The sequence below is a fragment of the Aegilops tauschii genome, chromosome 6, assembly GCF_002575655.3.
Source record: "Aegilops tauschii subsp. strangulata cultivar AL8/78 chromosome 6, Aet v6.0, whole genome shotgun sequence".
Lineage (NCBI taxonomy): Eukaryota > Viridiplantae > Streptophyta > Magnoliopsida > Poales > Poaceae > Aegilops > Aegilops tauschii.
The window spans coordinates 234,029,439-234,043,005 of NC_053040.3; the positions used below are offsets into that span (position 1 = coordinate 234,029,439).

At 49.6% G+C, this 13,567-nt stretch overlaps 1 protein-coding gene across 1 annotated transcript; it reads left to right on the forward strand.

Moving 5' to 3' along the window:
* The first annotated feature begins 1,816 nt into the window (after positions 1-1,816).
* Positions 1,817-2,503, forward strand: LOC141025986 (uncharacterized). Its single transcript, XM_073501925.1, has 2 exons — positions 1,817-2,355; positions 2,446-2,503. Exons 1-2 carry the CDS (start codon positions 1,817-1,819, stop codon positions 2,501-2,503), a joined length of 597 nt encoding a protein of 198 aa, XP_073358026.1.
* The last annotated feature ends 11,064 nt before the right edge of the window (positions 2,504-13,567 follow it).

Below are 13,567 nucleotides of genomic sequence, written 5' to 3' on the forward strand. Positions count from 1 at the left end.
AGACATCGACGGCATGGACGACGATGCAGGAGAGGAACAGGAACCATCGCCCACAGGGCGCTGGACAGCCACTTCATCACATGACATATACATGGTGGATACACCCAAAGAAAACAATGACGAGGAACGGAAGGATGCAGCGAAGGATAGCTCCCTCAAGAAGCAAACAAAGCGTCGGCGTAGGCGCCGCTCCAAATCCCGCCTCGGCAAAAACAGCAATAACAGCGCAAGAGAAAATAACACCCTAGTCGACTCCAGAGGAAACGACGACCACATTGACCCAGCGACAGAGTAGGATGAACCAGCAAACGGCGAACATAGTACGGATCCGCTGTTCGAACACGGCGACGCCGAGGATAAAGCTCATCAACCTCCCTCCGGAGAGGAAAACAGTCCGGACGAAGATGCACACATCATCCCGGAAAGGCACTTGGAACAAGAGAACCTCCGCAGAAGGCTTATTGCCACCGCGAGGAGTCTGAAGAAGCAGAAGCAAAGGCTTAAGGCCGCGCAGAATACGCTCAACAGTAGATGGAACAAAGTGCTCGACAATGAAGAAAAGTATGGTGGTAGTTACCACACAAAGAGCTATCCAAAGCGCAAGCTGTTGCCTGAATTTGATGATGAGGCCTTAGAGCCCACACATCAAAAAATAAGACAGCCGACCGGTCGGATCAACCACCTTGTGGCCGCGATAGAGCGGCTAACAAGGCCGCACATAAGTTAGCACACGATTCACGTGCGGACTTGCATCAGAAGACCGGCGCGACCAGATCCATCTACGGATCAAGGAAACACGCTCCAGTGCACAACCAAAACCGAACACTACAACCGTCAGAACGCCACAACACATCCAAATACAGAGGTGCCACACACCCCCTATGTTTCACCGATGAGGTGCTGGACCACGAATTTCCAGAAGGATTCAAACCAGTGAACATAGAGGCGTACGACGGAACCACAGACCCCGGGGTCTGGATTGAGGACTTTATCCTCCATATCCATATGGCTCGTGGAGACGATCTCCACGCCATCAAGTACTTGCCCCTCAAGCTGAAAGGACCAGCTCGGCACTGGCTGAAAAGCCTCCCGAAAACTCAATTGGAAGTTGGGAGGAGCTTGACGATGCTTTTCGGGCTAATTTTCAAGGGACCTATGTCCGACCTCCGGATGCAGACGATTTAAGTCATATAATTCAACAGCCTGGAGAGTCAGCCCGAAAGCTTTGGAACAGATTCTCACTAAGAAGAACCAAATCGTCGACTGCCCGGACGCCGAAGCCTTAGCAGCTTTCAAACACAGCGTCCGAGACGAATGGCTCGCCAAACACCTCGGCCAAGAAAAACCGAGAACAATGGCAGCCCTGACAAGCCTTACGACCCGCTTTTGCGCGGGCGAAGATAGCTGGCTAGCCCGTAGTAGCACCAGCGACCCAGGCACATCCGAAGTCAGGGATGGCAATGGAAAACCATGACGCAGTAAAAGCAAGCGTCGAAATAACGAAGACAGCCCAGATAACACGGCGGTAAACGCCAGATTCAGGGGCTCTCGATCGGGTCAGCGGAAAAAGCCTTTCAAAGGCAGCAGAGATGGGCCGTCCAGCCTAAACAAGATTCTAGACAAACTATGTCAGATTCATGGCACCCCCGATAAACCTGCAAATCACACCCACAGAGAATGCTGGGTCTTCAAGCAGGCCGGTAAGCTAAACGCCGAACACAAGGGGAGGGAGACACCAAGTGAAGATGAGGACGAGCCTCGCCAGCAAGGCACTGGGGGACAGAAAAAGTTCCCACCAGAGGTTAAAACAGTGAACATGATCCACGTGACAAAGAGGAGAAGCAAACATGCACTCCGAGACACACGCGCCGTAGAGCTCGTCACCCCTAAGTTCAACCCCTGGTTGGCCTGCCCGATCACTTTTGATCGCAGGGATCACCTGACAAGCATCCGGCACGAAGGATTGGCTGCCTTGATGTTAGACCCAATAATAAACGGATACCATCTCACACGAGTCCTTATGGACGGCGGCAGTAGTCTTAATCTGATATATCAGGACACAGTCCGCGAAATGCGGATAGACCCGACAAAAATCAGCCACAGTAATACTACCTTCAAGGGAGTAATACCAGGCCCAGAGGCCCACTGCACGGGCTCTTTAATACTAGAGGTTGTATTCGGTTCTCCCGACAACTTCCGAAGCGAAAAGTTAACCTTCGACATCGCTCCATTCCGAAGTGGCTATCAAGCACTACTCGGAAGAGCAGCTTTTGCTCGTTTTAATGCAGTACCGCATTACGCTTCTCTCAAGCTTAAGATGCCCGGTCCACGTGGCACCATCACAATTAGCGGAAATATTAAACGTTCCTTACGCGCAGAAGAATGTGCGATGGCTTTAACACCCGAACACTAAACGGCCCCTCCAACCAGAATAAATGATCGGTCGTCAAGACCGCGGACACGGCTATACGAGTACGGCGCATTACTAGCTATAACAACTTAGATAAATCCAAGATTGGTTTGATGGTTATACCCCCATAGACGGTACCAGGGGCTTCCCGCGTGTAAACAGGGCTAGTTCGGCTCAACTTTACTTATCTTGAATTTTAATGGTTTATTGAGAATAACCAATTTTTTCGCACGACAACTTTCACCTAAGTTCTTCTCTTTTACAGATGGCAATCGTGCTACACCCTTCTAGGATACGGCACAACGGAGACACAGGTGCAGACGTGCATCAGGGACCCGCTCGAAGGTTTCTTTTTAGATTAAGACCCTGCATAAACCTTTTTTACTGTCTTTTGTTGCTTCACATCCTCCGGATACTCAGTATAACCGAGAAGGATGCTGACGTTATTGGCATTTCGCCACGTCAGAACATTGCACGACCTGGACACTTGGGGTTCATTATCAAGGGCATTGCTCAGCCCGGTATATGTTATAAAGACCGAATACCTTAGGGAGTGTTCGGCGTCGCGAGTTTGGCCTTATATGCATCAGCTCCGAATCATGTCTTTGGTCAAATGTTGGGTTTGCCCGGCTCCCGTGTTTTGCTACCTTACGTTCCGCTCTATCGGCTAAGGTGGCACCAGGAGAACTACTGCAATTGTGCCCTGGTTCATCCGGACGAGCACCTTAGTAGAGAAAGCCGAAAATTGACTGTCATGATAAAGCGCGAGACTGGTCAACCACTCGATGACTTTGCGGAATCTTCGGGATTCCTCCGCATTAACGAAGGGCCGGTTTTCCCGGTCATGTACGTACGCGCCCCGAATTCGGATGAGTGCGGAAATACCAGGGGCTATATAGTAGCCCCACTGTCAAACTCCTATGGTCAAGTGAAAGTGTTAAAGCAATATAGTCTGATTGCCTCGTTCGCCGCGCTATCACCTCCTTAATGGACCAAGACGTTGGATCAAGTGTGAAGACGCGCTTTTGCGAACACCCCCGCATTATATGCGTGGGGGCTGAAGCCGACGACTGCATACTTTCAGGACATATATGTACACATGAACGACCGCACAGGAGGCATAATAATACTTTCAGGCAAAAGTATAAACACAGCCTTTACAATTCAAATAACATTGTCCTTACAATGGAGATACATGTCAGTAGAACATAACATTTTTCGAGCACTGAGCCTCTATTAAACGAGTGCCTTTGAGAACTTCTTCAAAGTAGTGCTCGGTTGATACTCAGCCTACGGCCGAACTCTGGGTTGCAATAGCGGTGGCCTCCATCTCTGCCCAGTATGTCTTGACACGGGCAAGGGCCATCCGCGCACCCTCTATGCACGCCGACCTCTTCATAGCGTCGATATGCGGCACAACACCAAGGAATCGTTGCACTAAGCCAAAATAACTATTCGGCCTTGGTCCTTCCGGCCAAAGATGGTCCACAACAGACCTCATGGCAAGCCCGGACAACCTATGGAGCTCGGCCCACTCGGTCATTCGCTCATTTAACAGCAGCGGCCGCACCGGAACATTAAACTGCGACCAGAACAACTTTTCCACTTCACGGTCTTTTTGATCTTTGAAAAACTCGTCCGCATCAGCAGCACTCGCTGCCAAATCCACGTATGCGTCCGCAGAACTCCATAATTGATCGAGAAGGGCATACTTTGGATCTCCGAACTTCGTCCGCAACAAAAAGGGCTTCCCAGCCGCGATATCTCTAGCTTGACGCAGCTCCTCCTTCGCCGCTCTGATTTTAGAGTGGGCTTCCTTGGCTTCTACCATGGCCTTCTCCTGGTCCATCGCCTTCGCTCGGCTTTCTTTTTCAAGCAGCTCGTAACGGTCAGCGGCATCTTTCAACTCAACGGCCATCTTGGCTATTTTATCCTTGCTTTGGCAATGCGTAGCCTGTTCGGCTCTCAGCTCTTCGACCGCCTTTAGAGCGGCCGCATCACTATTCCTGGCTTGTTCCTTGGCTCTGGGCAAGTTCCGCCCAAAGGGTCTCCACGGCGGCAGCTCCATCTGCTGTTACAACATATTAAAAATACTAGCATCATGCTCCTCTTACTATGTGTTGATCACCGGAGGAATCACATACCCTGTGCCTTGTCGAGCCGCTTGTTGACAAGCACGATGTCGGCATTTGCCGCATCAAGTTGCCGCTTCAGCTCGGCAAACTCACCAGTCCGGCTAGCCACCGGACCTTCAGCCACCTGCACATGAAGACGACATGATTATTACCTGGGACTATGATCCTCTGTTTGCCGCTGTTTTCGACAGCAACTAGAGTCTCAGGGGCTACTATCTGCATATGGCACACCTAGCGTGTGCGGTACCATAAAAAACATATACTACTTTGCGTACCTCAAAGCCTCTCAGCAGGCTCATAAAAGCTTCATGCAGCTCGCTTTCGGCAGATGAAATCCTCTCAACCACCGTACCCATTAGCGTACGATGCGCTTCTGAGATAGCCGCTTCTCCAGAAGATCCTTCAGTGCGTCGGGTCGCGCACCGGATGGTCCCGGACTCTTTCTATTGCTCCCCTTAGGAGCCGAATACTCCGGACTTCGGGTGGCCGAAGGATTACCCTCTGGCCTAGGCGGATCAGGAGAAATCCTTCGTGACGACACCTTAGGGTCGCCCGCCTCATGAGGCGGGGACGCATGGGGAGGTGTTTCACTCTCCATCATCTCCGGAAGAAGATCCCCCGAAGACGAACTCTGTCGAGAAGGGCTACAATCCGAACTACAAGATATATGCTTCGGTTATTGTCCTCAGAAGTAAAGCAAGATATTTTTACTATTAAGTACTTTTTGTTTACTTACAGCTTGGTGGAGGGCTTATCCCCTTGCGGCCACTGTGCGGCAAGGGTAGCCTCCGGGGCAGGACCCTCTGGCGAAGATTTCTTCCCGTGTTTGGAAACCATTGTTTCCAAGTCTTCAGAGGTGGTCCTCTTCCTTCCCTGGGGAGAGGGAATTTCAGATTCTTTCCCCCGGTTATCCTCCTTCGCGGAGGCGCTAAATCCCCCGGTTTGGATGAATAATGAGCGAGGCCCGCTTTCAGCTTCTTTATTCCCCCCTTTATCTTCCCCTGAGGGCGCCTGATAAGGCGCTAGCTCAAGCATTCTGGCCAATACTGGATCTGCTGAGCCTTCGGGAAGGGGGCCCGAACACCTGATCATCTTCGCCTTTTTTAAACAGTCCTGGTCAAAGAGCGACTTTTCAAAATGATGTTGTGATAAATAAAGAGACAACGTGTTCGGCCGAAGGACTACTTACTTGGGTATCTGGACGATTGCAGCTCAGACCCGCATCCTCGGTGGAGTCCGGACACCTTATTTGTGGTCCGAAGAACAATTTGTACATCTCTTCGAGCGTCATGCCGAGGAAGTGCTGAATAGCTCGCGGTCCTTCCGGGTTGAACTCCCACATACGGAGGGGTCGACGTTTGCAAGGCGGGACTCGACGAACTAGCATGGCTTGCATTACCGTGACCAGGCTGATATCTCTCTCGAGGAGATCTCGGATGCGACTCTGCAATATCGGCACATCATTTACTGGCCCCCAGTCCAGCCCCTTGTTGATCCATGACGTCAGTTGTGGCAGGGGGCCTGAGCGAAAGGCAGGGGCGGCCACCCACTTAGTACCGCGGGGGGCTGTGATGTAGAACCACTTCCGTTGCCATAAGCTGGATACCTCCGGGTAGGAACCCTTTGGCCATGGAACATCGGCGCCTTTGCTTATTACGGCTCCTCCGCATTCTGCGTGTCGCCCATTAATCGTCTTCGGCTCTACATTAAAGGTCTTAAGCCACAAGCCGAAGTGCGGGGTGACGTGGAGGAAGGCCTCACACACGACGATGAACGACGAAATGTGAAGGATGGAGTCCGGGGCCAGGTCATGGAAATCCAGCCCATAATAGAACATGAGCCCCCTAACAAAGGGATCTAGAACAAGGCCTAGCCCTCGGAGGAAGTGAGAGATGAATACGACGCTCTCGCCGGGTTCAGGAGTGGGAATGACCTGCCCTCGAGCAGGTAGCCTGTGCGAGATTTCGGCGGTCAAATACCTAGCCTCTTAGCTTCTTGATGTCTTCCTCTATGACAGAGGAAGGCATCGACCGACCTTGAAGGTTGGATCCGGACATGGTTGAAGGTCCGAAGCGCCCGACCTGAGCTTTGGGTGTTGGCACTCGAGGTGGGGGAAGGATTCGATTGAGTGCGAGAAGAAAAAGGACAGGCCTTGGCCTCTTTATAAAGAGGGCGAATATCAAGCGTCCTTCGCGTGGCCGTTTTGGGACTTGCCTAAAATCGAGGAGTCATACCAACGGGCATGATTGGGTTACCCACATCCGTATTGATGAGAATCCCGTAATAAGGGGGACACGATCTCTGCTTCCACAAGACGTGCCAATAAAATCGCCTCGCAAAACATGCAGTGGCAGGCTGATTGAGAAAAACGGTTCGAATAATGATCAGGCCATGGTGTGATGTCACGTCATGAAAAGTTGTCAGCAGATTAGATTTGTGGAAATATAATTCTCTCTACGGTGGTATGTGGAGTTTGTTTTGCAGAGCCGGACACTATCCTTGTGTTCAAAATCTTCTATGGAGTATTCGGAGGAGGAACCCGCCTTGCAATGCAGAAGACAATCTGCGCGCCGGACTCATCGTCATTGAAGCCTGGTTCAGGGGCTACTGAGGGAGTCCTGGATTAGGGGGTCCTCGGACGGCCGGACTATATACTTTAGCCGGACTGTTGGACTATGAAGATACAAGATTGAAGACTTCGTCCCGTGTCCAGATGGGATTCTCCTTGGCGTGGAAGGCAAGCTTGGCGACACGGATATTAGATCTCCTCCCTTGTAACCGACTCTGTGTAACCCTAGCCCCCTCCGGTGTCTATATAAACCGGAGGGTTTAGTCCTTAGGACAACAACAATCATACCATAGGCTAGCTTCTAGGGTTTAGCCTCTACGATCTCGTGGTAGATCAACTCTTGTAATACTCATATCATCAAGATCAATCAAGCAGGAAGTAGGGTATTACCTCCATCGAGAGGGCCCGAACCTGGGTAAACATCGTGTCCCCCACCTCCTGTTACCATCCGCCTTTGAAGCACAGTTTGGGACCCCCTACCAGAGATCCGCCGGTTTTGACACCGACAGTCACTACCGAATATGCTGAGAAAAATGCCATCAAGCGCCTATGGGGCGATATTCTGTACAGGAATCTGCAGCCAAAGTCGAACCCTGAAGCTATTGCTCAAGGTTTCTATCCGTGCATGGTCCGAGGACCGAAGCCTGAGAATGCCGACCCATCATCCTTATTATGGTGTCGTGATGACAATCTGTTCAAACACAACTACCAGTTCGCGAAGGAGTCAGCTGCGAAGAACAAGAAAGATCTTGGACTCAACTTCAACCCTGGTCCATCTGCTCCAAGACATGATGGCACTCGCGATGCAAATCCAAATGTCATCGGCCCCTTCACAAGCTTCGTTGGGCTCCTCTCCCACATTGCTTCTCAAAGGGCCATGGTGGATCAATCTGTTGATGATGCTGACTCTGAAGAAGCGCCAGCACCACCGAAGCAGAAGAAGAAGACAAAGGCTTCAAAGCCCTCTACTGTACCAACCGCTTCGACTGTGAAGCCATTGAAGACTGAACCTCCTGAACCCAGTGTGCAGTCTGAAGATTTGTCTCATGTCTCCAAGAAGACCAAGAAGCCCAAGAAGATTTCTGGGCATGAACTGACTCCTGCTGCTGTTCTACGCAACAAGGAAGACACCATTAATCTGTCTAGCGATGAAGGTCTTGGCGCTGAAGCACTTGAGATGCTAATCAAGAGCAAGCAGGAGGCGGAGATCTTCAATGATCTGCCCCTCTTTGACATTGATATTTTGAACAACTTCATTGATGAGTGGTTTGATGACCAGAGCATCAGCATTGGTGACCTTCAGCTGCCCGTGGACATCAGCGTCACATCCCATGGAGCCATTGCCAACGAATTGGCCTTGGCTCAGAAAATCGTCGAGCTCAAGAACAAGATTGATCATGAGAAGGCGTATTTCAAGAAGCATATGGCCAAGCTCAGCGTGGAGATGTGCAAATCTTCAAGAAGATGTTGCATGATCTTAAGGAAGAGTTCCACAAGAAGAGGGAAGAAGCCAAAGGCTCTCGCAAGCGCATGAAGTATTATGGGCAGAAGTGTGTTCTTGCCCACAATGAAGCTGAAAAGCGAAAGGCTCTTGGCCGTCCTGGCATCGACCCCAGGATGGCTGCCAAACAAAAGAAGAAGTGTGCTGCGGCCCAAAATGAAGCACCAAGGTAGGAAGAACCTCGCATTGTCTTCCCTGCCAGTATGACTGGCTCGAAGCCTAAGGTCACCTCAGCAGCCTCTGAGCTGAAGAAAACAAGGGCAGCAGTAGCCGAAGCCAGGAAGCATAAGCACAAAGACACTTCTGATAGTGCTCCATCCAAAAAGAAATTGAAGACAAAGTCTTCAAAGAAAGAGCGTGCTGCTGCCCCAAAGCCCCTCATTGTTGAACCTATCTTCGTCGCTCTTCCTGCCTCGACCAACCAAGAGCGTCATCTTGTGATTCATGAGCCTGCTTCCACAGAGGCTCATGCAAGTGAAGAAGTTCCAGCTGCAGATCCCAACACAGCTGAAGACATTGGTCACGAAGACAATGTTGATGATGATGTAGTCCTTCCTCAGCTCCAGTCCGAGTCGGTATCATCGCCTGCTCTAACGAGCAGTGAACTCATAAGCATTGGTCGTCCATTGACGCTAATCACTCAAGATGACTCATGGGCGGAGCGCCAACATCAAGACACCCCAGTACATGATGAGACACCAAGAACACCACCACCTCAAGTCACCACTGCGGTGCTTGATGACGACAACTACATGGTACAGACCACTCCCTCTCCAAAGGCGTCGCCAGTGTTTCGTAGGCTTCGCAAAGGCCCCAGGCCACAGGTCACCATGTCGAGCATTCCAGAAGGGGAAGTGCAACAAAGCTCAGTCACACGTCAAGTGTTTCCTGAAGCCACCCCTACTGCGAACGCCTCTAAGTCCGAAGCCAAAGTGGCTGAAGACATTCCGGCTGCAACAGCCGATGAAGACAAAGAGGAAGAAAGAGTTGCCACTCCCCCAGCTAGAGATCAAGTCATTCTCGAGGAGAATGTGATTGTGCCCAACCCTCCAGTCCTTGTACAGATGGAGGTTGAAAATCCTGAGGCTGCCACCAACAACGCCACTGAAGCCAGTGACTCAGTCATGGCTGAAGATAATGCGGAGCCTGAAGCTAATGTGAATACTGAAGCCACCGTGACGCATATCATCTCGGATGGCACCGTTCCTCCTCCAAGGCCTCACACCATGGAACAAGCCTTCAATTGAGGTCAGCTTGTCACAGTCAGATGGCCTGTTATGGTTCCACCCACTACTCCCGGGCCACAAAATGATTACCATGTTGAGCAGAGGCCTCAAGTTTAGAAGCCCCAGCCTAGGCTGCCAAGGCTTCCAAGTGCTGCAACTACACAGGGTTCTGTCAGCGTGCATAGCTTCAGACAGCACAATACCTTCTTTGACAACGCCAAGCATCCTTATTCGAAACCAAAGATCTCCTCCGATAGATTCTGGAGTTATCAGCAGCGAAGCTATTACTCATGCATCCTCTACAACCAAGAGCGGATCTTTCCACACATGTGTCTGGATTGTGAAGCTATAGCTAGGCTGCCATGTCTTGAAGAAGCTCTTGACTGCTTTAGGGATGTTGGTCTTCTGCCTTTCATAACTGACAAAGAACACTGGAATGAAGAGCTTCTGCTGCAGTTCTATGCCACCCTCCATATTCGCGGCTGCAACAGGGATCCGAAGACTTGGATCCTTGAGTGGATGTCAGGTGATGTACATCACGAAGCCAAAGCTCAAGACATCATCGAGCTTACTTCCCTGCCCACTCCAGGTGAATTATATGAACCTGGTTGTCAACTTCATAGAGGTGAGCTGTAGAGCATTTTTCAGAGGCCTGAACCAAACATGAGCTAGTTGCTCAGCATGATGAAGCCATTGCCTCAAGATGCTTAATACCCAAAGGAGTTCTTTGTGAAGGACCTCGAGTACTTGCCACGCACAATATATCATATTTTGAGGCGTACTCTATGGCCGATCAAGGGACACTCTTCTGAAGCTAAACTTGAAGGAGCCATGAAGACTTTGGTATTCTATATCATCAATGACATCAGATTAAACACCCAGGATTTCTTCATCAGACAACTTGCTGCTTCTGGGATTGATCTATTTGGCCTGAAGTTCTATGCTCCATGGGTGATGCGCTTGATTAAGCTTCATTCCACTATAGACTATCAGCCCTCAGCGCGCAACCACATTGTTTTTCTGCCTGAGGTTGATCTGTGTATTGAAGTCATCTACCCCGAGCCTGCCAAGAAGCCCCTACATCTTCAGAATACTGAACACCAAAGCTTCTCGCAGCCAATTGAAGGAATTCTTGTCCCCAATGCTTCCGACCCCGCTTATCCTTTGGCTGGAAACATGAGAGTGCCACACCATGCTAACACTGAAGCCACTGCAAGTACTATTGCCCAAAGGCCTCGGAAGCGATCTTGTGTACTCAATGACCGAGAGCTTCTTGTGGCTTTGCATCAGAAGCAGGATAAGCATCAAGACTGGCTGAAGCGCCAAATGCAGAGCCTCTTGGTGGATGTCAATCGCATCCGTAACTTGGCCACCAAGAACTCATTTGTTGCACATGAAGCCTGTCGGCGGTCCTGGAAGAGCCTCACAATGCTCTGTCCTGAAGACGATCTTCGCGAAGATGGCTTCACAGAGAACTTCAAGTTTGACTCCAGGCCTCCACCAAATGCAAGCTGGCGCCACACTCCCTCCATTGAAGATTCTGAGCATTCATCTTCGGCTACAACTGTTGTTGCGAGAGTCGTCGATGAAGAAGACGATGCCACTTCACCAACCACACTGCACCACGACACTGCATCAGGCCCGTCTGCACCACCAAACTCCAACGTCTACCCTGCTCCATCGTCTACTCCTTCTGGGAACGAGTAGATACTCTATGTCTTCAAACCTTTTTGGTCATTACTGACAAAAGGGGGAGAAGCATATGAGTTGATAGTCTTCAAGCGGGTCCTTATGGGTGGTTGCATTAATTTTTGCTAAGTCATTACAACTCTTGTTTTTTGAAACAATTTGGTTCTTTGAGTTGTAACACTTAAACTCGATGGTCGTCTACTACTTTTTTCTGCCACTTTGTGATGCGATGATAAATCCTGCATGACGCCATTCCGCAGACGTCCGTTTTTCATTATGCATGTCATTATCTTTGTTATCTCTTTATATGCATGATGAATTGTCTTCATAAGTTGAAGAGGATCTCCACAAAGTAAAACCTTCCATGTGTATTTGCATTCAAAAGCAAACTACTTATATGCACATCCTCAGGGTGAGCCTTTTGCTACTTATGAAGACAATGTCTTAATCCTTCACTTTCACATACTTTTATCCCCATTGAAAACTTCAACCAGTTTGTCACCAATCACCAAAAAGGGGGAGATTGTAATTGCTTCTAGTGCCACCCCTAGTTGGTTTTGGAGTATTGACAACAAACTTGGTTGAGGGACTAATGTGTTTGTGAGAATTGCATGATAACATAGGTAGTAGTCCCTTATTGATTCGGTTTACGTACCAGAGATGACCCCTAAAAATGTGTGAATACATTGAAGACAATGGTGGTTCATGAAGATATCCACAGTGAAGATTATGACATGAGAAGACATTCACGTGAAGACTATGGAGTGCGAAGACATAGTAGTTTCGTAGTTCCTTTTCTTCTTTGTTGAGTCATAGGAACCACCGTACTGTTAAGTGGGGTCCAAGTGAACAAAGTCAGAGTGACTGATGTGATGCTCAACCAAATCCTATGTCTTCGAGCAAAGACAATGAGAGCAAATCTTCTCCAGAGTTGGATGAGTCAGCTTTACTTGTAGCCTAAGTCAAGCTGCCGCGTGTGTTTGAAATCCGACCGTTGGACACGTGTCGGTTCCTGAGTGAACCAGGGTCATTTCGGACAAATCAGGTCGGGTTACCTCCTGGCTATAAATAGCCCACCCCTACATCATAAATTGGTGGTTGCTCAGACTTAGTGCACATATTTTGTCGTTTGAGAGCAACCCACCTCCGAAGCATTTGTGAGAGAGATCCTTGCGAGGACAAAGCCCAAAACACCCAGAGCCAAAGAGTGTTAGGCATCACTGAAGTCTCTCTGTCTGCGTGATCTGAAGACTTGTTACACTTGAGGACTATGAATCCTCCAGCCGGCTAGGCGTCGCGTTCTGAGCATCCAAGAGCCATTGTGGATTGCCAGTGAACGAAGTCTGTGAAGGTTTCGAAGTCTACCTTGAAGACTTATCGGAGTGATTGGGCGAGGACTAAGTGTTCTTAGCTCAAGGGGAATAAGGTGAAGATGCGGTCTTCTGAGTTAAATCTCAGCCTCCCGAACCGGACGTACAGTTGTCACAGCAACTGGAACTGGTCTACCAAATCCTTGTCTTCAACAAGCTACTGGTTCTATCCTTCACTTCCCTTTACTTTCAGTGTGTCTTCATGAAGTCATTGCCTGCTTGCATGATCTGATTGTCTTCACTGTCTGAAGACTGTTTACTGTTTGGCTTCATACTATCTTCCATCCTGATCTATACTACCTAGTTGCTGATAGTCTTCGTGCTTTCACTTTATTGCTTACTTGACTATGGCTTGTCTAGTGTAGTCTACCTTCCGCTGCATATCAATAGGTTCAATTCTACTGTCTGTCTTCAAAGACCCCGTGTTTTGAAGACTTTCATAAAAATCGCCTAGTCACCCCCTCTAGTCGATAACTAGCACTTTCAGTGGGAAGTAGCTCCATCACTCGTCTCCAATTAAATCGACTCGCCACTTAGGGCTATTTGCCTGATTCCGATCTTGCGCTTACGCGCCCTAGTTTGACGTCCATAGATAGGGGGGGACGAGTTTGTTTCGTCCCCTTCCTCCAGCGAGGTCTTGGATTCCCTATTCATCTGTTCCTTAGGG